Source organism: Glycine max, chromosome 14 (genome assembly GCF_000004515.6).
Source record: "Glycine max cultivar Williams 82 chromosome 14, Glycine_max_v4.0, whole genome shotgun sequence".
In the NCBI taxonomy this organism is placed as follows: Eukaryota; Viridiplantae; Streptophyta; class Magnoliopsida; order Fabales; family Fabaceae; genus Glycine; species Glycine max.
The window spans coordinates 9176924-9200178 of NC_038250.2; the positions used below are offsets into that span (position 1 = coordinate 9176924).

General features: G+C 29.7%; 2 protein-coding genes across 2 annotated transcripts; one reads left to right on the forward strand and one right to left on the reverse strand.

Annotated features, from left to right (window-relative positions):
* Positions 1–1041: 1041 nt before the first annotated feature.
* On the reverse strand, positions 1042–4270 carry LOC100783021 (beta-fructofuranosidase, insoluble isoenzyme 1). The gene is made up of 4 exons (XM_041009339.1): positions 3633–4270; positions 2429–3274; positions 2131–2289; positions 1042–1307 (listed from the first exon to the last, which is right to left on the reverse strand). Exons 2-4 carry the CDS (start codon positions 2672–2674, stop codon positions 1110–1112), a joined length of 603 nt encoding a protein of 200 aa, XP_040865273.1. The 5' UTR covers positions 2675–3274; positions 3633–4270; the 3' UTR covers positions 1042–1109.
* Positions 4271–10454: 6184 nt separating this feature from the next.
* On the forward strand, positions 10455–14935 carry LOC100783557 (protein indeterminate-domain 7). Its single transcript, XM_006595957.4, has 4 exons — positions 10455–11033; positions 11237–11407; positions 12095–12494; positions 13983–14935. Exons 2-4 carry the CDS (start codon positions 11257–11259, stop codon positions 14656–14658), a joined length of 1227 nt encoding a protein of 408 aa, XP_006596020.1. The 5' UTR covers positions 10455–11033; positions 11237–11256; the 3' UTR covers positions 14659–14935.
* Positions 14936–23255: the final 8320 nt, after the last annotated feature.

A 23255-nucleotide genomic window follows, 5' to 3' on the forward strand; every position in this document is an offset into this window, starting at 1 on the left:
AAAAAAAAAGCGCTGCAGAAATGAAAAACGGATGCTGCTATTTATAACTGAAAATACCCATAAGGGTATTTTTGGCATTTACGAAAACTACTGGGTGTCCCAGTAAAAATATTGGGTGCCCCAAGCAATTGATTTCTTACAAAGGTGCTAAAGTCTCTACTATGTCGGTCGTTCCCCTAATTCTAAAGAAGACAACATTAAGGTGGTTCCAAGCACTCATATTTGAGCTAATAAACACAAGGAGAAATGTCTAAGACAAAAGTTTGCGAACCACTTCTCAATAAGCCGAGTCCAACCCAAGTCTAAAGCCACCTTAATGGTCTTCAAACAAAAACCTCATGAGCCACTCAAATAATATATCGACTACTTCAACAAGAAGGCTTTATACGTTCAAGGGTTGATGCCCAAGAAAAAAGTCACAACTATAAATGAATTCCTTACGAGATCCTTTAAGTACATCAACTTGAAGAAAGAAGTTAGGGTGTTCCAATTAAAGACTATCCTTGCCAACCACGGGAAAGCAGGATCATTTAGGATTAATGGCCAATTCTGGATGATTTTTATCCATGCTTAAAGAATGCTATGCATTTAGGGAGTGACATGATAGGTTTGACATTCACAACATTTATGTATGATTGTATTAATGATTAGGTGACAACATAAAAATATTTTATATTGTTAATATATTGTCTATTTTTTCTCTCCCTTATTGCTCCTGTAATTTTATTTCAAGTGGCCGAAAGGTGAAGAAGCTTAAGGGGAGATTAAAAAAATATAAAAATATTTTTTTATATAAATGTGTTCAAATATATTTTTCATCTTCCAAAAATATTTTTTGTTAGTTTAAATTTTGAAATATTGAAATTTAAAAAAAAAATTTATCATGATTTATTAATAACATCACATACATTTTAACATTTTGTTACATGTTAGCTTAAAATGATGATCGAAACCATTTTTAAATTTTAAAGATTTGTTCAGATCATGTATTCTTATTTCATTTTTTTTTGTTTTAAATATAAATGAAGAGAGAACATAACATACAATATAAAATATATAAAATATCTAGACAAAATTTTAAATGAGTATCAAAATCCTTTTAGTTACAGCTAAATTATGCTTTCTTCCTGACCAAATTCTGCTTGCTTCATGCTCCAAGCATTCAGTTCAAAGATCACTGCACTCTGGCTTCCATTGGAGAAAACATAAAGATGGGCATCTTTGTCAATAACCAACGAGGGATAAACTCTACTAGTTATACAAATTCTCCCTTTCTCCCCAAAACTTTCTATTATTGAGCGGTCAATCTGCATAATATGAACCTATATATATCAAACTAGCTAGCATGATATTGGAAAAAATCCAATTCCACGTCGATTCAAATTAGGTTGGAATTCAAATTCTAAGATATGATGCAACAAGTAGGATAATATTTATTATCAGCAATAAAGATACCAAACTTCTAAGCGAAATTGTTTTGACATTAGGGTCAATGCCAAAGATTGTTCCATATAGGGTTTTATCAAGGTCCTGCCTCAATCAAGTCTCAACCATAAATAACTATTGAAAATAAAATATAAGGACCATAATTTACAAATTAAATAATGAGAATAACAGAAAAAACCTGTTTTGGTCACAACACATGAGACATAAACTGTTGAATTTTTTGGGTTCTCGTCCTCTGTGGAATAAAGACCTTTTTGTCTCACTTGTTTAAGTGGAGAGAGGTCAGATTAGGATATAAGAGAGAGACTCATTTGTGAGGAAAAACAGTTATAAAACATTGAGAGAAAAAGGAGAGAAAAAAGTCATTGTGACTTTTGGACATTCAGCAGAGAACATTTTTCAGATTGCAGCTGTGGATTCGTGTACCGTTGGATCAGGCTATTTTTGGATAGTAGGTTCTCCACACGTGATACTTAAAATTGTTCAATTGAAATTTCAAAACAATATTTGGAGAGAGAGATAAGTGATTTGAATTTCCAATTTTAATTATTTCAGGTAGCTCAAACAACACTTCTACATCGATCTTGAAATGTTAAGTTTTAAAGAAAAATCTCATTGATGTTGTCCTAGGTTATAAAGTTCATAAAAAAAGAATGTAAGAAAATACAGCACCAGTTTACTTACTTGTGATGCAGGGATACCAGAGACTTCAATAGTTGATTCTCCAACCAGTTTCTCTCTCATTATGCTAACTTGTTTGTCACGTAGTTTTTCTACCTCTTCAATTGGCCACTGCATCAACCACTTCCCACTTTTATGAAGCCAAACTTGCCTTGGAATACTCTACATAGCCAAACAGCACACTATCTCTATCTCAAAATATGTAGATCACTTTATGATGATAATATGGTCCTAAAACAAATTTTAACATGGAGGGTGCTGAAATAATTAAAAGAAAATACCCAACATGGAGATAAAATACCTGTAGACCAGCCCATCCTTTCTCATAATCATCTTGTGTGGATTCACACTCCTTTGACCATCCCCATAATATCCTTCTGTTCTTGGCATAGTTAAAAAATGACTTGGAAGCATAAAACATCCCATGGTCCAATAATAAGTTCAGGTTAGTTCCTTCCAAATCATCAGCATCAGGAGTAAACTTTTCCTGATCAGGAAAATATTCACCTAGAAAATTGTACTCTAGTTGTTTGTTTTGATAACTCATTTCCAAGACATGCTTAACACTGGAGTTTTGGACTGATGTATCAACCCCACTCTTTGAGCCACTTATGTAGACTGGAAAAAATCTAGAGACTCAAACATTCCAGTATTGTCTGATGCATGATTGGGATGTAGTTTCCAATTAACAAAATCCTCACTGTGGTAGAGAAGAGCCTTCCCATCATCACCATTTTTGGCACCAATATTTACTCCCCATTTTCCATCAACTCCTTGCCATGCAATTGTTATGTCTCTGAAACCCTCCAATTCAAATTTCACTAGGTGGAATCAAGATAGGTTTTGGGGGTGTTTCACCCATTACCTTAAGCAGGGGTCAGATAGATTCTTTGGCATAGCCAAGTTCTGAATTTGATGTTTGTTAGTATCATTCCCTGTATACATAATAACAGGTTTTTCCCCAGGGAGGGTTGTGATCAAGCCTGAATAGCAGTCGTTAATGTCATAGGACTCACTTGGTTCAAGAGCATGGTTTAGATGAATCCAGTTGATGAGATCATAGGATACGGAATGACCCCGTACCGTATGCCTACCAAAGGGTTATGTTGGTAGAAAAAGTGGTAAACTCCTTTGCAGTACATTGGTCCTGTGACAATTAAATCAACACTTGTCATTAGATCATATTTTGGATGTGTTTCATTGAATTAATAGTTGACAAGTAGATGGGATAATAGTTGCATTAGCTCTTATTTTGGGGAAGAAATTATTGTATAGTCTAAAATTATCGAGGTCCCGGTCAATCTTCACATAACATGTAATCAAATTTTATAAACTCTTTCTAATAAATTGAAAATTTCGACTACATGTCACACATAAAGATTAAACATGAACAAGGAGTGAGTGTTTGTTTCTCTAAATAATTTCTCATTGGGGAGCTAGAGGGGTAACATGGACAAGAGATAAATATTAATTTAACTGAAAGTCTGAGAAGTTCACTAGCATACCATTTGGATCTGCAAGATGAAGGCAACCATGTTCGATTTTCATCAACAAGCAAAACATGTCAAATGGCAAGGAAAATAATTAGACAGAGACAGTGATTTAGAACATAAGCATGTGTGTGCTAGAAGTGAATGGACAATATACGAGAGTGCTAAGGATAATGCCATTCATCCAATTTTGTGGCCTTGTGGGGGCTGAAAGTGGTACCAAGTTCGGTAAGGCTGTTTTTCATGTACCCTGTACTTGACTGAATTAATGCTGTGGGGGGATGCATTGATCTCCATGACGATATTTGCAATTATGCATTGATCACCAAAGTTATTGGAAAGTCAACAAGAGCCAGATGGGTAGTGGCTTAGTTTGATCAAGGGCTAATATTTGCAATTATGCACACTATGAATCTTTCCCTTTGTGGAAGAAACGCCACAGATAAATAACATGAATTGCGTACACAAATGAGCATAGATTAATCCCTTGCGATCTCAGGATAGAGACTAATTTATCCTAAAATGTTTTTTATACAGACTCTGATTATGTGCTTAAGTAAAATTATACATCTTTGTTTAGCTGTTTCCTCCAACTTGCAGTTGCATATAACATGGAGTTCGAAACAAGCAAGGACAGAGTATCTGGAGTTTGAGTTCTGTTTTTCTCTTGCAATGACACCGTACACTTGCCTTAACATTGACGTTATAATTAATAACAGAGATTTAGTAGTGGTAATAAAGAATTGATAAATAAAAGTATTTTATTACAAATTTTGATTAAAAAATATTATATGTTAATGATATTAAATATTATACTTTCTAATATTTTTTAATTCTCAACTAAAACCAAATTAAATATGTTTAGTTAGTGATTTTCTATTCCATTAATATTGAAAGAAATATATAATATGCATTTTTGAATTATTTATTGATTTAAATTTTCCTCTTAAAATTAAGAAAAAAAAATGCACAACTTGTGCTATATTGGAATTATTAATAAAATTATTTTTCTTATAAATTATTAATGGTCATACTCGTAAGCATCTTTTTATTTCAAATTAATGGAGTATTATTTATTTAATGATTATAAGCACAAGAATTAACACATACAGTTTTTAACTTTTTATTTATAATCCAACTAATTTATAAATTTATTATATTTTATAATATTAAAAAAATTAAAGAATTTAAAGTCATGTGCATATATATGTCATGCTAAATAATACTTTAAAGATATATTAAATATTAAGTTTCAAAATTACAATTAAAGTAAACACATGCTAAAAAATCTTGGCGGGGATCGAGAAATCTATCAGGGAGGCTGATTTTATTTTCCTTTGTAAATTTTTAAATATATAACTTTTTACACATAAAATTGATATAAATTTTTATTTTAAATGATAATAATCTTAATCATCATGATAATAACAATAAACATACAACTAATTTTACATAATTTTATACTAGTTATTATAATAATAACAAACACAATTAATTTGTCAAGGTTTTATACTAACGTTAACAATTATTATTTTACACCATTTCCTAAAAAAATAAAAATCATTATTTTATATCATGAAATTAATTTTATACTAATTTAAAAATATATATGTATACACATAAGAAGTACCAAGAGTGGGAGGGAGGCTAGGACCCCTTTCTCTTCCCCTCTAAATCCCCTTTTGGTGCAATTTCTATAAAGTAATTGTCCAATAATTTATTTGTGTTGATTATAGTATTAGAACGAAATAGTTGTATAGATTGTGAACATATACAAGATAAATATTTCTCTTTTAATATGATTTATTTCAATTAGAATTAGAACCCTTAACTATTTAATTAAAGAAAATAATCAAAGCTTTTGACTAAGATCACCACACATATTACAAGGAAAAAATCTTTCAATAGATATGTAGGGAGAGAAAGGAAAAAAGGAAGTAATAATATAAGTAATTGATATAATTAATATTATGATTTGATAAGAAAAGAATTTTTTTTTAAAATGTTAATAAGGTCTTTGTATTGTCTGGATGTCAAAAATTAGGATTCATATATCAAAGACTGAGGTCAATTGATGCCAAATAGGATTGTTTTAAATAATAATAATAATAATAATTACGAGGTGATAAAGAGTCAAAGACCACAAAAGCTTGATAGCTTTCCACATGCTTCAATTTCTTATTGGCAAACGGACGATCATTTTGCTTTTAGGTTAGCGTTAGCCAGCTACATGTTACAAACCAACATATTCTTCTGTCTTTGTGAAAGTGACGTATTTGACATCAAATATATATAATTGCGATATCAAACGTACAAGGTTGCTCTGATAGGGTGAACGCCGACACTCAAATCTCCATTAAATTTTGATGCTCCAAAACTCTCTACTAAGTCTTCAAAGGTTTGAATAATTTCTAAGAAAGCCTGAATTTTAACTTTCGTGTCGTTATTAAATAATTTTTCAATGAAGTTGTTACCAAAAAATTCTATAAATTATTTTTTCTAATGAAATGAAATTAAGGGGTATATTGAATTTAATTTAAAAAATTATTTTGAAAAAAAAAAAGTTCTTGCAAATTTTAAAGAAAATAGGGTTGTAATTAAAAGGGAAATAATTTTCTTTACCGGGAAATTAGGTTAGACATTTATAGTGAACTTAAGGAGACTGCCCATGATTGAAAGAGAGGTGATATTATATTAGGAGAAAGTAGAATATTATTATAATTAACTTGATGATATTATATTAGGTGAAAGTAGAAGAATTATGATTATCAATTTATTAGTCATCCACATACTTGTTCGAATTGTCCATCCCTTATGCATTGCATTACATAATGCATTTTATTGTTTATTTAGGGACAACTAGATTATTAATATAACTATGACTTAATAGTATTTAGTAATACTGGTGCAAAATTCATAGTAAGAATGATATTCTTATTTTTTTATTATGTTATTTATATGATTGATATACTTATTAATATAGTAATTTAATTTGTATTAGGAAGGAACTTAATACTAAAGTGTAACTCACTTGGAAAATAATTTCTAAGCTTAGTTCTCTAATATAATTAGGAGTGCCTTTTGAGCTTTTACTAACACAAAATATTGAATTTCATCCACACTATTTAGTTACCTATTTATTACAAACTCACATGATGAAATACCTAATTGTTTTTAGTATAATTAGATTCTTTATTTTTCTTATATTTTTTTGAGGATAAATAAAAGAACTTATTGTCTAATATCTTCATGCTAGGGAGTACTTTCTTAATATTTATATACATGATTACATACTAACTAACGCTACTCTGTTTTTCTGTGTGATGCCAAATGAATACGAATAAACAATTGAACATCATTTGACAATAGTTGTTAGAGAGAAATTAATTGTACCAATATACGTACTTAACATTTTTGTCAATATTAAATTATGTGTCTCTTACATTTATGTAAATGTAGTTGAATTAAATTTAATTGATGGGGTTCACCACTTGATTACCACTCGGTTACACTACATACAAGAGATATTTCTACATATTTATATATATATTTTTATAAAATTTAATGTTTATAACGGTGTAAACTGATTTTACATCATCATTAAATTATAAATTATCATTTGAATTACTTTAAAAATTAATAAACTTACAATATATGATGAGATATGATTGGATGATTGTGTAAAATATTTTACATAATCAACACATAACTTTTTTTCAATTTATTTTTAAATATATAAATTATTAAAGTTTATGTATATAAACTAGTGATTTTGTATGCATGTCCATTATCTAAAATATTATCCATGCATGAAGAATGGACTTTGATACATACCTATGATGAAGAGATGCAATACCTATTTTATATGACGATTAGGCATCGAAATGGGGCCCAAAATCACGAGACCCGTCTCGGACCCGTTCTGATTTTGATGGGGAAAATCCGAGTTGACCGGGATCGGGGTCGGGATTGGGTTTTTCCCGATAGCCAAAGTCGGGTTCGAGGAGGAGATTATTAATACCCGACCCGAGCCTGCCCCCAAACCCGCCCTACTAATAATTAATTTACAAAAATATCATTACATATATATAACACACTAAAATATGAAACTATTGAATTAAATTTTATGCTAGTGTTAGATTGCATTTTATGTTGTCATGTATAATCTAAAAATATGTTATGATTGCTATTTAAAATTATATTTTTTATTCTATAAAAAATTATATTTTTTATAGAATTTTATAAGCATGTTGGGGTGGGGAAAACTTGACCCGTCAGGGACAGGGGTGGAGGTAAATCTACACCCCCGTTGGATTTCAGGGGTAGGGTGGGGAAATGAGGAGTCGAGGGCGGGGTAGGGTGGGGAAATGAGGAGTGAGGGCGGGGTGAGGTAAGCAAAACCTGGTCTCAACCCGCCCTGTTACCATGCCTAATGACAATACGTCAATTCTTAAAAATATAAGATATGATACGTTTAAGATACATATTAAAAAAATTAAAAGTATATTCATTAAACATTAATAAAAATATTAGAAATTACATATTAAAATAAAAACATTAATAGTAATAGTAATATGACAGAAAGTACAGAACGCATATTAAAATTAAGAGTACAATCCTAGAATTAACAGATAAATATTAATAGTTAGTTCATTAATTTAGTTTATTATATCATATATTATGTTTAACTTAGTTTTTATTATTACTATTAGTTAGTTGATTATATTTATTATTATTATAATATATTACATTTTATTTAGTTGATTATATTAACGATAGGGTGGATATTCAGGTTCAAGTCCGCGGGTCGAGCCGTTAAACTCATCAATTGGGTGGATTATGAGTCTTTTTTTTTTTTTTTACAAATTTGTATAATTATAAACAATACTTGAGCTCAATCCGTTAAGTCCGCAGACTGACAAGTAGTCCATATAAGACAATTAATTTTAAAATAAAAGTTACATAAATTGAATATTTGAATTGAGAGTTGAGACTTTAGAGTGTCTAGGCGGCTATAGTAGGAGGGTGGTTGGCAGGGGCATGAGGGAGGTCGCAGAGTGTCCAAGCGGCTATAGCAGCCAAACACTTTAGAAATGCTCTACAATAGACCTTTCCGTCATGCCAGAGGACATGTCCGTCTCACCACGATCGTGGCTATGATGACCGCTATTTACAATATAGATCTTATTTTCAAAAATTACGTATTGAAACATATCTAATACGTATTAGGTGTTTTTTTTCATTTTAAATATCTTTTTTTTTTTGCGAAAAATGTAAATTATATTAAAACCAAAATGATACAACAATAGACAAGGCATACCCCGTAGCTAGAGAAAATTAAAAGTCTCCCTAATACAAGAAGGCTTATGTCAAGATGTTAAAACAAATGCAACAGATGCGCTTGTCTATACATAAGAAATTTAATCTTGCTAATAACCTCTATTACAAAAAATTAATAATCTTAAAAAATCAGCTTGTTCCTAGACAGCCAAATACAATAGATTGTAATTACTATAACCAGATAACGAAATTTTCCTTAAATACCTGATGTGGATCTGTCTCTAATTAAATTCATTTCATTTTAAATATCTTGGTTAGGGATATGAATGCATATCCAATATGTATTCGATATGGATATGGAGGCAATGTTGACATATCCATGCATCATAGCTACAAAAACTATACATGACAGACATATATAGTCTCGTTCAATTACTATTGTCAAAATATAAGACATTGAAATATCTTATATACACAAAAAAAAAATGAAATAAAATATATATCAAAATATCTAAATTGATAATATATTTATAATTTTAATAGACAGTATATCAAAACATGAGCTTTACATATGCTACTAGCTAATGGTTCCAAATTCCAGTCCATGATTACGAACTATCCGGGGTTATGGCTGTCACAGGCTGTGTGAGTACTGATAGAGGAAAGCAGATTCGCTTTTTAGTTTTTATCGCTTTTACCAAATACTTACCAGGGATGTTAAAAGTTCATAATCAGCAACTCTTCAATCTTATCTTTCACACTCTAGCTCACGGACCATATGATTTACTTTATCGCTCCTTTTTAGGAGGAGAGAATGTTTGCCTTGAATGAATAATCAATCAATGTCAGACATCTATCTATCTACCGTTTAACAAAACATATAGAAACATAATAATATTTTTTGTATATCCTAATCGTGTATATATAATTTATATTATACTACTTATATATATATATATATATATATTTAATAATCATAAGAAAAATTATGAAATAATTTTATAAGATTCAAACAAAATTATTTTATGTAATTAAGGAAAAAAATATTTATTGATGTAAAGTTGTCCATACATCATTATATAGCATGTGTCAAACTGTTATACTTATACTATTTAATAAGGTTTTGCAAATGCAAAATTAATTAGTTAATTTAGTCCTTGAATTATTTAATTTTATTAAATTTCATTTGATTTGTATTTATTTTTTTGCTATATATGTTATACAATGAAAAGGTTTAATCCAAGTTTTGGTCTTGTATTATAATTATGTAATTTTAATCTTATATGTTTCAATTGTATGAATTAAATCACTCAATTATTATTGCAAATGTATTATTTCGACTCCAAATTTCAATTGCACCAATTGAGCTCCTCAAGTGTAGATAGCAAAGTCATCCAAGATCGATTTTTCTAATTTTTTGAGGTTTAAATAATAAAACTAAAAAAATCAATAATGAAAAAGTTGACAGACACGGGAAGAAAATCATAACGTTATTATGCAATGCAATTATTGAGGAAGGAAAAATTTTGAAGAATGGAAGAAAATCATAATGATATTATGCAATGCAATAATTGAGGAAGAATTTTTAAAAAAAAAAACTGAAGGAAGAGAGAAAAAAAAAGAGGGGGAAAAGACAGAAAGTGCACTTCAGAACAAGCCAGTTTGGCTTGTGTTTTGGTCTCTTGTACGTGCGAGAGCTTCAAAGACATCCTTTTCCTCATCCACATTCTTCCAACCTCTCTCCTCTCTCTCTCTCTCTCTCTCTCTCGCTTCACACACACACACACTGAAACTTCCTCAAGTAGCTATAGCAAGTAAAATTAACTGTTCTTAGCATTCTCTTGAAGCATATACTTTGATGATGATGATGCTAGTTGATTACCAACAAGGTGTGGTTGTTTAAGAGCTAATTAAATTGTGGCTAGTTATATAGGTTTGAAGTCAATCCATCTCGGGATCCATTCACCTTTCTCTCGGCTTTTTCCTCTTTCTCTCTCTCACTCTTTGTGGCATGTTCTCAATAATATCTGAAAAGTTTGAAGAATAGAGAAATTAAAGCTATATATTAGTAAGCAGGATCCATGAGCTGAAGAGATCAGATCCATTCATTCCCTATCTCGTATTATCCTTTTCAGTGTAAGCAGTCCTTAATTTGGTTAAGATAACTTTAAGATCTCACAAATTCTTTTGGTGCAAATGAAGTTAAGTTGTTTCTCATGAACGTGTACTATAAGGCTATTGTTATTATTGTGTGTGTGTGAGTGTATAATTATATATATCTCACCTATATGTAGAGTACTTTGGTTTCTTTCTTACCTAATTAATTTTACTTATATAAGGTTTGGTGGTGGAAGAAAATATGTCCAATTTGACGTCTGCATCCAGTGAAATAAGTGCTTCTTCAGGAATCAGGAATGACAACGGTTCTTCTCTCTATGCTCAATATTCCTCTACTTCAATAAGTCAAGAACCACAACCTAAAAAGAAGCGAAGTCTTCCAGGTCACCCAGGTCATACATAAATAATCAACCATATATACTACTATTTTCTATTTTCTTTTAATTGATAGTGGATTTGCTGCAAAAACCAACATTTAATTTATTTCCTACAACTAGTGCCAATTTAATTCACCTTATTCTGAAAAATAATAATTTGCCTTTTTCAGTTTTACCAGAGAATTTTTTTATAGGACATTTTGTTTTGCAATATACAGCAAAACTCAAGTGCTATTTGTTAAATGTTTTTAGTGTTGTTCTTGACTGAGAATCGGTGTTTCATTTCAGTAATTTATGTAATAAAATATTGTAATAAATATATCATCTACAGTAGTTATGAAAGTAAAATTCCACTTCTAGTTAAAGAATAATACTATAAAGGTACCTAAGTAATTGCATCTAGATTTTTCATTTGATATGACAAATATCTTCTACAGAGTTTAATCCGGATAAAAATTATATACAATAAAACTCTTCCTCTGACTATTACAAAGACGTACAATCCTACATCTAGATTTTATCTTATATTATATATATCTGCGAACAAACACTTAATTAGTTGTATATATAATAATATATGCTGTTTTAGAATTAAATCATGTTGTAGTATGCCTGATCTGATGGCATAGCTAGATTTGAATCTTAGAATTGTGTCGGTCTAAATTTTTTTCACTAATTAATTGCTGGTTTAATATGGTACAGACCCTGAGGCAGAAGTGATAGCATTGACTCCGCGGACCCTTTTGGCAACAAACAGGTTCGTTTGTGAGATATGTCACAAAGGGTTTCAGAGAGACCAGAACTTGCAGCTTCATAGAAGAGGGCACAATTTGCCATGGAAGCTGAAGAAAAAGAGCAGCAAAGACGACGTGAGAAAGAAAGTGTATGTGTGCCCAGAGGCAACATGCGTTCACCATGACCCTTCAAGGGCCCTTGGGGACCTCACTGGAATCAAGAAGCACTTTTTCAGGAAACACGGAGAGAAGAAATGGAGGTGTGAGAAGTGCTCCAAACTCTACGCGGTTCAATCAGATTGGAAAGCCCACTCCAAAATCTGTGGCACCAAAGAATATAAATGCGACTGTGGTACCCTTTTCTCTAGGTAATTCAGTTAAACAATATGATTAATGAAGAATCAAATTACCTATAAATTTTTTACATCATCTTAGGTTCATTATTTAATCAACTTTTGATTAAATTCCAAAATCAAATCAGTTGATCTTCAAAACCCATTCTAAATTGCTTATCCAAAAAAAAGTTTACTCGTTAAGCTTGGCATTGGGTTTACCCTCATTGTTATAGACTTTTGTATAATAAAAATTAAAATACTAATTATATAGATATTTTGAATTTATATTATTGATATAATTAAAATAAAATATTATTGGAAAAGTTTTTTGAACCTGTTGTCTCAATCATAGATTGTCATCATGTATAAATTATTGATTTTTTGAAACGATTACTTTAGAAGATATATCTATAATGCTTTTTAATTGATTAATAATGTATAAATATTTTCATTAATAATATAATAAATAATTTTTTTAGTTTAAAAAGTTACAAAATATTATCAAATTATATATATATATATATATATATATATATATATATATTAGTAGAATATATTTTATGGTTAATGTAAACTCATGAAGATTATATTGATAATCTAAATTTTGTTCGAAAGTCTATAGGAGGTAATCAAATGTCAAAAACAATTAATAAATAAATATCAAAACTAAATTACCAAAAACACCATTTTCTTTTCTCTTTCTTTATCTTTCTAGTTAAATTCTGGCATGTGAATGAATAAAATAAAATAAAATAATGAAGAGAAATTAAGAGTATTCTTTCTAACCATATATCAGTTTTAATAACAAATAAAAGGCATAAGAATATCGAAATATGAAATATCAATACGAGACAACGTGTATCTGAGTATCAATATTGCAGTTACATTATAATATATATTTCAAATTTTAAGATGTTTTCCATATCACTTTTTTTTTTTTTTTAGTTATATCACACTTGTTTTCACTATTCTTTCTATCTTACACCTTTTCACATAAACGTACATTTTTTTTTATCAGAAAAAATTCTAAATCTAAAATTTTCTTATAACAGACTTTTATTTTTACTCTCAAAATGTGCAAATAAAATATATATACAACCACTTGGGGGAAGGAGTACTGAGGAGACAGTTGAGTTTAACAAAGTCCAAAAAGATAAGAAGGGAAAGAGTGTAAAACAGTACGTACAAACAACAAAAGATTGTACTCTATCAAATGCGTGTGTATTTATATATGAAAAAATTAATAATTATAAGCAATATTATATTGAAGATCAATTATTGATTGAGGCTTAAATAGATAGTTGCGTTACATATTCAGATAAAAAAATTTGCTACTCACAGTCAAATTTTCTATCCATCTGGAAGAGAATTATCGTCCGTGATATACTTGCAGTTGTACCAAAAATAAAAAGTATTAAGCATCAATTTTGCTATGCTAAAAAAAAATATTAAGCTTCAATTGTGTTATGCTAAAAAAAAAATATATTTATTTTCTTGGTTTGCCTTTTTCTGTGGTTGCAGGAGGGACAGCTTTATCACTCACAGAGCCTTCTGTGATGCCTTAGCACAGGAAAGTAGTAGAGTAGTGAACCCTCACCCTCTTCTATCAACTCAATTTCGTAGTCATGGCCTTCAGCTTCAAGCACCATCACTTCTGAAAAGAGAACATGATCACTTCAACTTATTAACCTCAGAAATTCCATCATGGTTAACTTCTCCAACAGTGGTAGAAGAAGCAATATTGCTAAACAATCAAACCATAAGAACCACCTCAGATTACTTCTCCAAACCACAGTTATTCCCAACAGCACATGTCAACAATAACCACTCCTTACTCCATGATCAAAACCCTAACCCTAATACTACTACAACAACCACTTTTCTTTCTTCTTTGAGTTCCTTCCCTAATTATTCCACTTCTTCTTCTTCTTCTCCTCACATGTCAGCGGCTTTGTTGCAAAAAGCCTCACAAATAGGCGAAACAGTGAGCAGTGCACCTTCACAAGCGATGCTGGTTAGACCCCACTTGTTACTGCAGCAGCAGGTTCACGTGCCCGAATGTACAACAACAACAGCAATTGCAACAACAGGGTATAATATCAATATGGCTTCATCTTCAGCCGTTTCTGGAATGGTTATTATGCCTTCACGTGAAGAAATAGGGGCTCTTGGGTTTGCTAGTGGCATGGCATCTTGATCAGGGAATAAAGCTGCTGCAATTGCCTCTGATTACTTGGAAAGAAGGTGCTGCCAACGTTGCAGAAGCTAGCTAGCTATATATATCATCCAGCATCTTCTCTCTTTTCCATGATATATGATGGCTATAGTAGTATAATAGTACTGTGCCTTCTGCCAGTGGCTAAATTTGTGGAAGCTATATTATGAATAAGTCTGAGGGACATGTTTAATCTACCAAGAGATGGATAATGTTAACTTTCAGGAGCTTGTTTAAAAAAAACAACACATCATATAAATTTTGACCAATTTTCATTTAAATTTTAAAATATAATTTTTGGGGTTATAAAACCACCATAAATTACAGAAAAATCACCCCAATTTTGAACCCCTCTCCATAAGATTCATCATCTTCTTTGAAACTTTCTACCATCATAGCCAACCTCCTCAAAACGCACCCGTGTAAGCCAACTCGTATCAAATTGAACTAGACTAAGTGTTTCCAAACCTGATGAGCAGTGTCATCCTCCTTAGGGTACACACACATATATATATAGAAAGGTGAATAATGGATGCAATGATTTTTTTCGGCCCATATGAATGATAATTGTATAATTTTATGTCATTGTATTAAAATAAATTATTGTAATATATTTTATATATTTCAATCGCGATTAATTTTTTAATTGAGGTGTATAATAAATACACAAATTCACTGTTTTTCAAGATCACCCATATATGTATATAATATACATTTTTATGAGACTAGTACAATTTTTTATCTCTCTCTCTTGTGTCACTATCAATGATCAATGAGAACATTGAAAACCCACTTCTAATCTTAGGTGAAAAACACCATATGTCAAACTTTAGTTGCATTGTGTATTAGAGATATGGATTATTAGCATTAGTTAGTTAGTAGGTTGTTTAATTAGTTACAAATTAGTTATTAGTTTAGTTAGTTATAAGTTAATTACTAGCATCAATTATATAAGGCGCAATATATTCATGTGATAAGTGAGTTTTGCTCATTTCAGCATTACCCCAATATTAATCAGTTTTACTTTTTTCCATTTTTTTCTTCCATTTGCACTCATTCATTCATGGCAAACATGAGATTTATCATGGTATTAGAGCTATGAATCCATTCTAATTTTTCCTTTCTCTGTTGTACTTATCTTTTCCGCAGCTCCGTTCATCCTTTTCATTTAGAAATCTATCATGGTTCTCCACTTTCTTTCATCTCCATTTTTTCGCTGCATCGTTTATTCTTTTTATTATCTACTTTCCTAAGAAAATCAAAATTCTTTCAATTGTTAAAGTTGATAATCACCACTGCCTCCACCTATAATAAAAAATTGAAGGCACATGAGGTGGTCTAGAGAAATAAAAATCACCTTCAACTTTGTCTTCTTTTTAGGTATTGTTAAGAAAGTTGTTGAACTAGGTGGATGGCATTGGCTGGTTCTTACAAGTGGTATTGAAGTGAAACTACAAAGGAATGATCTTAGCGTGATTGAAGCACAAAACCTCTTTGATGGTTGCTGCAACTTATGGTAGCATTGATGTTATGGAGATTATACTGTTGTGCCCCAATGCAGATGTGAATTTCGTGTGTGGGGCAAACAAAGACACTACCTAATTTTTACCTACAAGGTGTTGGATTAAATGCTTCTGAATTTTGAAGGTATTGACTATTGTTTGAAGTTCTCCACTATTTCAGAAAGGTGCATACCAACTGTTTGGTGAATAATCTTTTCATTATTTTGTTGATATTTGGCCCGTGTTGGCTTATTGTTTTCAGCCTTTTAGGCTTGTTTTGATGATTTTAGTTTCTACCATGTGTGATTGTTAAGCATTGTTCATTTGTTTGCTTCTGTTCATGGTGGTTAAGTATTGTTTTTAGTTTCTATCATGGATGGTTAAGCCTTGGTTGCTGCTACTTCACAAAGTATTTGTGAAAAGTCCTCACTAAAGACATATTTTATGTTCTTCTTGCTTTATGTTGATGTGATCTTTTGTCCATGGTGATTAAGCATTGTTTGAGCTTTTGTCATGGATGGTTAAGCATTGGATTGTTGTTTTACTTCTGTCTTGAGTTGTTAAGCATTGTTTTGGCTTCTGCTCTTGATGGTTAAGCCTTGTTACTTCTGCCAAGTGGTTAAACTTTGAGGTATAGTTTCTACTTGGTGGTTAAGCTTTGACAGTTTCCTGGATTGATGATTTGATATTCTGGTGGTTAAACTTTGAGGTATAGTTTCTACTTGATGGTTAAACTTTGATGCTTGCTTTGGACTCTTGGAAGAAGATTGAGAAAGTCAATGTTAGTTGAAGATTTCTAGAAGCTATGCACCATGGCCGCACCTACATTTTGATTTGTTTCTAAATTTCTATTTTAGTCGATGTATTTCTAGCATGTTTAGCTATATTCGAATTTTTCAGAGTTTATTTTTGTTTCCTTTTATGTAAATGTATTATCTTCTCCAAACTGAAAGTGTTTTCAACACCTTTCAGCTTACGGGGGTATTAGAGATATAGATTACTAGCATTAGTTAGTTATAAGTTAGTTATTAGTTTAGTTAGTTACAAGTTAGTTACTTTTCTCCATTTTTCTCTCTTCCATTTGCACTCATTCGTTCATGAAAAACATGAGATTTATCATCTTGCATTGGGCATTGGAAGAGATTCTTGGTTTTCCACAAAGCATGCAATGGAATAATTGTTCCACTTCCCATTGTATTCTTTACTTCTTCATCTTCCTCACAATCCTTTCTTTATTCACGCTGAGTATGATTCTATGATATCAAATTAATCCTCTTAATCACACATTGGATGTACTCGATGAATTGTCTTAGTGAAACTTAAAAATTAAAATGGTTGTTTATTTTTGCAAAAGTGAAGTCTTCAATTCTTCTCCTGCATTGATACAATCTTCTTCCATTTTCTATCATTACTTTTTTGTCCATTAATATGTTCTCAAATTTACAATGTGACTTTAATGTAACAATAAGCATATTTTTTTTCTCTTTTTCCTCTCAAAGTTGAATGTGCTATTTTATTGGAAGTTGATTTTTCTTCTTCCGATTAGCCTTTTACAAAAGTGCAAAGTCATCGGTTATGAAAGTTCACATCCATTGCTTAATACTTGAATATGCTTATATATATTTCATACTCCTTTTCAATATGTATGGAAACAAAACATGTATCATGAAGACAAGACACAAATGAAAGATACAATAATGTCATCCTGACATGATAATATACCCTTAATCATGATATATATTTCATACTTTTACCATTTTTTAGGCTTGAACTTGGTTGCTGAATTTTGATTTTTGAAGATTATTTTTTTACAGGACACAAATTAAAGATACTATAAAATCAAATAAGGTAGGTGTTATAAAGATATTCATTGTATTTTATTTCGAATTAGTTATTTCACAATTTAAGTATGTCAAAATAATTTTTGTATTTGATTTTTTTTTCCTTTTCTTTTCTGGATTCGAATTTGTAACTAATTGTTTTTAGGCATGATTTATACCCAGATGTGGTATCAATGATAACTGATTCTTTGTGGATGTTGCGTGCCTATGTGACTCGGTATCATTGTGTGGAAAATGGAGTCAGGTTCTAATTTTCTTGGAAAACGGTATCATTGCGTGCCTAACATCAATTGTTTATCCAAATTTCGTGTTAATTTTCCTTTCCTTCTTTTAAATAGAGAAAGCCATGATGGTAAGTCAGGTTCTAATTTTCTCTCCTATGCAAATGCTGAAATACAATATTTTTAATGTATGATGTTTGAATTTATTTTTATATCAAAGTTGTAATGGTGTGCTTTATTAATTGATTATTCAAGTGATTTAACTAGATATAAGTAAGTGTTTGAATGAATGAATTAATTAATGAGTTAGTGATGTTGAGTATTAGTGAGTTTTTGGTGTGTTTGGACTTAGAGGGATGAGATTTCAATTTATGAAAGAGGTAGGTGTGTTTAGTAGAAATCAAGGTATAAAAAGAGAAAGCTAGAGAGTAAAAAATCTCTCATGAAACCTCTATTTCAAAAAATTTGTCTCAAAAGAAACCCTTCATTACACTCACTTTCTCTTCTTCAAGAAACTACCATTGGAAAAACTTAGAGTTTGGTGATGTGAAAAAAAGAGTTTTTTTCTCCTTCTTTTAGTGGTTGTTGACTATTCCTAGGCGAGGTAATATCTCATTCTTCTTCTCTTTGAGTTCATTTTCGTTTTCCTCCATGAACACTTTTCAAAGCTTCCAAAAAGTGGTTATCTTCAAGGTTTTAATATGTTTTTTGTTGGTTTTGGGGTTTGGGGGTGTGGATGATGTAGAACTACTGTAGAAGTGAAAAAAAGCTTTCATCTTGAATCCAAAATCTTCCCCTTTATTCTTTTTCTTCATCTCAAAACTAACTCATTGAGTTTCATAGGTAAGGGAAGCTTAAACCATCTTTAATCTTATGTTTTATGTGTGTTGAATCACTGTTTTTGGTTCCTTTAATGTGTGTTGATTTGACGTCCATGTTTGAAAATGAAATATTTGAACTGAAATTCAATATAAGATCCATTAGAGGAGATTTGAGAGAAATCACATAAGCTTGTAGATCTATCACGCTTAAGCACCATTCAGGGTGCGCTTAAGCGAGATAGGGGAGTTAGCTATTATAAGTCGGCGCTTAAGTGCCACCAGGGTGTGTTCAAGCGAGACAAGAGTTTGCTATTGTAAGTTTGTGCTTAAGTGCCACACAGGGTGAGCTTAAGCGAGATAATAAAGATCACGCTTAAGCCTAGGATAAGTCACGCTTAAAGGAGATTGTCTGTCAAGTTTTCTTTCCACATATCATTTGAATTTCAATCTTAAATGCTTCTTGAAGTGCATGTCAACCTTAAATGGGATGAATGAAGTTGACATATCTTGTTATTCTCATGTAATTCATATTCATATGATCGGTGTTTGATTATGGAAACTTGCAGTGTGAAAAGTCTCATGATGTTTAGATGAACTATGTTAGAATGATATGAATGATGAATCGACGATGAATTGGACAATATGTGAATAATGAATCGATGATATGTTGAATGTGATATCATGTATGATCATGACAAACATGCATTGATGAATGACTACTTGTGCTCATCCATTTTCGATAAAATCACATCCTCCATAAAATTAATTTGAGTCTTCTCAAATGGTCAGATTATAGAATACAACTATGTTAAGAGATCTACTTGGGTTAATCGCTCAATAGGTGAAATCTTATGGAGTAAAGAGTCAACATGATATCACATAATAGTTAGACATGTGCATTGATAATTGTAACTTGAGAATGTTGTGTTACTTGATGAGTTGTACAACTACATTGTTGTCGAAAATGTGAAGAATTTTCTATATCTCTTTTGAAAGGGTGATCTTGTGATATATTTTCAATTATATGATGTTTCTTTTAAAATGACCTTATCCTTGCATTTTTCTATTGAATTGTGATGATCATGTCATTTGACATAGGAGCAGATTATGATGTAATTTCTAAGAAACATGTCACTAAGGGTTGAGGTGGACGTGGTGGTGGGCTCAAGGGCAAAATCTAACTCTCAAGTCATTTATTTATGCTTTCTCTTAGTGAGGACCAACTTAAGATTTAGATATGATTTTGAATCTATATTGTATTCATTTCCTTAATGAGACACTTAGGATTTGTTTGGAGACTTGTTTATGCTGCTTTGATGATGTAGTGTCTTAGGACACATGTACATATATGTTTTATGATTTGAGTACGTTTTTTGGGTAATGTTTATATGGCATGTTTGTATTCATGAAAAAAAATTATACATATTTCGTTAATTAAATTAATTCAAGAGTTTTATAAGGAATAAAAGAAAATATTTTTGTGTTAAAATCTTGGTGTTGCATGTGATGACATTCAAGATCGTTACAAAAGTATCTTTTATTTTTATTTCATTTGAAAATATAAAAATTATATTAATTTTTAAAAAATTATATATAATATTTATATTGCACTAATCATTTTTTATGTTATCAATGTTTTTTATTTCAAAAGACTCTTGAATATTTATATTTAAATTTAATGTATATAAATTTTATGCGAGTGATGCATTTTTTTATCAAAACATTATTATTTTTTTTAGTTCGAAAGTATATAAAATTATATTTTTTAAAGTATTATCTTTTCTATTTATACTATGTTAATCCATATTTATATTTTTTTAAAGTACATTTATATTTGAACAAATCTATTGGAATGATTATTTTTTTTATAATCATTGATTTTTTTATTAAAAGACTTTTAGATGTCAATATTTAAATTAAATGTAAATAACTTTTATATGAATGGTGTTTAAATTATTTTATATAGAAATATCATTTTTTAATTCAAAATATAAAATTATATTTTTTAATCTATCATATATTTTAATTATGTTGCGTTTATTTATACACGAGTAATCGTACTAAGACAATTAAATTTTTTTAATCTATTATATATTCTATTGGTTACTCGAACAATTTATCCATAGTTAATAAGTTAGATTTATAAGCTTTAATAATATACATCATCTTAATCAACAAGTTAAATTTATACAATTAATTAAAAATAAAGTTAGATTGGAGGTCAACTAAAAAAAATACTTTTTTGAATAGTGTCGATGCTGAATAGTGTTTTTGGGTACACTTTCTGCCTTAAAAATCAGCAATATATTATGTCAGCCATTTTGTTTTAATTGCCGTTCAAACCAAAACAAGCAATATACTTTTAATTAAAAGTTCAACCAGATTAATTAATTAAAAAAACTATACATTCACAGTATAAAATATTTTTCTTCTGTCATTTAATTACAAACTACTCCAACATCATATTTATCATTTTTTTTTAATTCAAAGAATAAAAACATAAAAGTTCGGAAAGTAAAATTGCACCTCTAAATTTTAAAATAAGACAAATTTCTGAATTTTCGTAAAATAGAAAGTGAGACAAGGGGAAAGAAATATTCTTGCTTTGATGTGACTTCTCAGTTCTTACCGTTCATTTGATAGGGGTAGAAAACCTACTTGACTACTTCAACTGATATAGTTGAATAGTAGGAGACTAATTTTTCAAAAGTATATAAATATATATTAACTAAATTAATTAAAAATAATAATTGTTTATTTTTTAATTTTTTAACTTGTATTTTTTAACTACTAGTAGTTTTTTAATTAAATTTTCATTCTTAATATATTTTTAATATATATATATATATTATTAGTTTGAGATGTATTTATAAATATTCACATTATGCTTAAGTTATTTACTAGTTTGGAATTAAATTAAAAAAAATAGTATACTAAATTAGTCATTGAAATAATAAACAACGAATAATTTAATTTTAAATTATAATAGTTCCATTTTATCCCTAAAGTTATCAAGCATTGGTTATTTGATTTATGTATTTTTATATTTTAAAAATTTTAAATAACCATCATTTAATAATATTAACTACTATATTAAATTTTTTGAATAATTTTGAATTTTAAAAATATCGGATATTTTTTTAAATAATTTGCTAAAGTGATTATTTCTTTTGTTAGCAATGGTTGCCAAAAAATAGTTACTGAAAGTGTAAAGAATAATAGCAGTAGGCGAAGAAAGAAAAGGTAAACATTCAATCAAAGGCAGAGATACATCCTCATTTCATCTCCATCCAAAATCAATACAAATAAAATTTCAGCATTTAACATCCACCAAACAGAACAAAATAAATAAAAATGTATTATAAAAAAAGAAGGAAATAGGATGACTCAACTGCTTGGGGGCACCCAGCATTTTTCGTAAATGTCGAAATGGGTATTTTTGGTTATAAATAGCAGCATATGCTTTTCATTTTTGTAGTGTTTTTTTTTTCTGCAAAATCTCACTCCCTTAGTTTAAGTTGCTTTCGTTAGATTATTTTTTAAGTGTGTTTAGTCTCCGATGGTGTACGTGCGTTGTTCAGGAGTACGGTGAAGTTGGGTCGTTATTCATTGCCGGAGAAAGAGAGGTACGTGAAATTTTTTTAGAAACATACGGATTGACATTCTGTATGGTTCATACGAATCAACAATCCGAATGGTTCATATGGATTGCTGATCCATAGGTTTTAATTGTAAATAAAATTTTCTGAATTATATATTTAATTTGTTATGTAGTGTAGTTTTTTTTGTAATAGTTTTAGAAATTTTAGAAATTTTGATTTGGTGATATTATTTTATAATGGTATAAAAAAATCTATTTAGTAATTAGATTGGTAAAAAAGATAATAATATATATAAACTTTTAAAAATTGCTAAAACTAACATTAGATTGCTTAAAATTAATTTAGTAATTAATTGAAAATAATTTAGTAATTAGATTGGTAAAAGTAATATTAGATTGCTAAAACAATTTTGTGTATACATTTAACTGAATTATGTATTTACATGTTTAACTGAATTATGTATTTTAATGTTTATTACAGTGATTAATAATTAAATAAATTTGATATTTTATTGAATGATTTATTTATTAGTATTTATATGATATTTATTGAATGATGTATTTATTAGAATTTATATGATATTTTAATGAAC

Coding starts and splice junctions, on each gene's coding strand:
- LOC100783021 (XM_041009339.1), bottom strand. CDS start 2,674: ATGAGTTATCAAAACAAACAACTAGAGTACAATTTTCTAGGTGAATAT. Junction 2,290..2,428: donor AAGGATGGGCTGGTCTACAG/GTATTTTATCTC, acceptor TTGGCTATGTAG/AGTATTCCAAGGCAAGTTTG. Junction 1,308..2,130: donor CTGGTATCCCTGCATCACAA/GTAAGTAAACTG, acceptor CATATTATGCAG/ATTGACCGCTCAATAATAGA.
- LOC100783557 (XM_006595957.4), top strand. CDS start 11,257: ATGTCCAATTTGACGTCTGCATCCAGTGAAATAAGTGCTTCTTCAGGA. Junction 11,408..12,094: donor AAGTCTTCCAGGTCACCCAG/GTCATACATAAA, acceptor AATATGGTACAG/ACCCTGAGGCAGAAGTGATA. Junction 12,495..13,982: donor TGTGGTACCCTTTTCTCTAG/GTAATTCAGTTA, acceptor CTGTGGTTGCAG/GAGGGACAGCTTTATCACTC.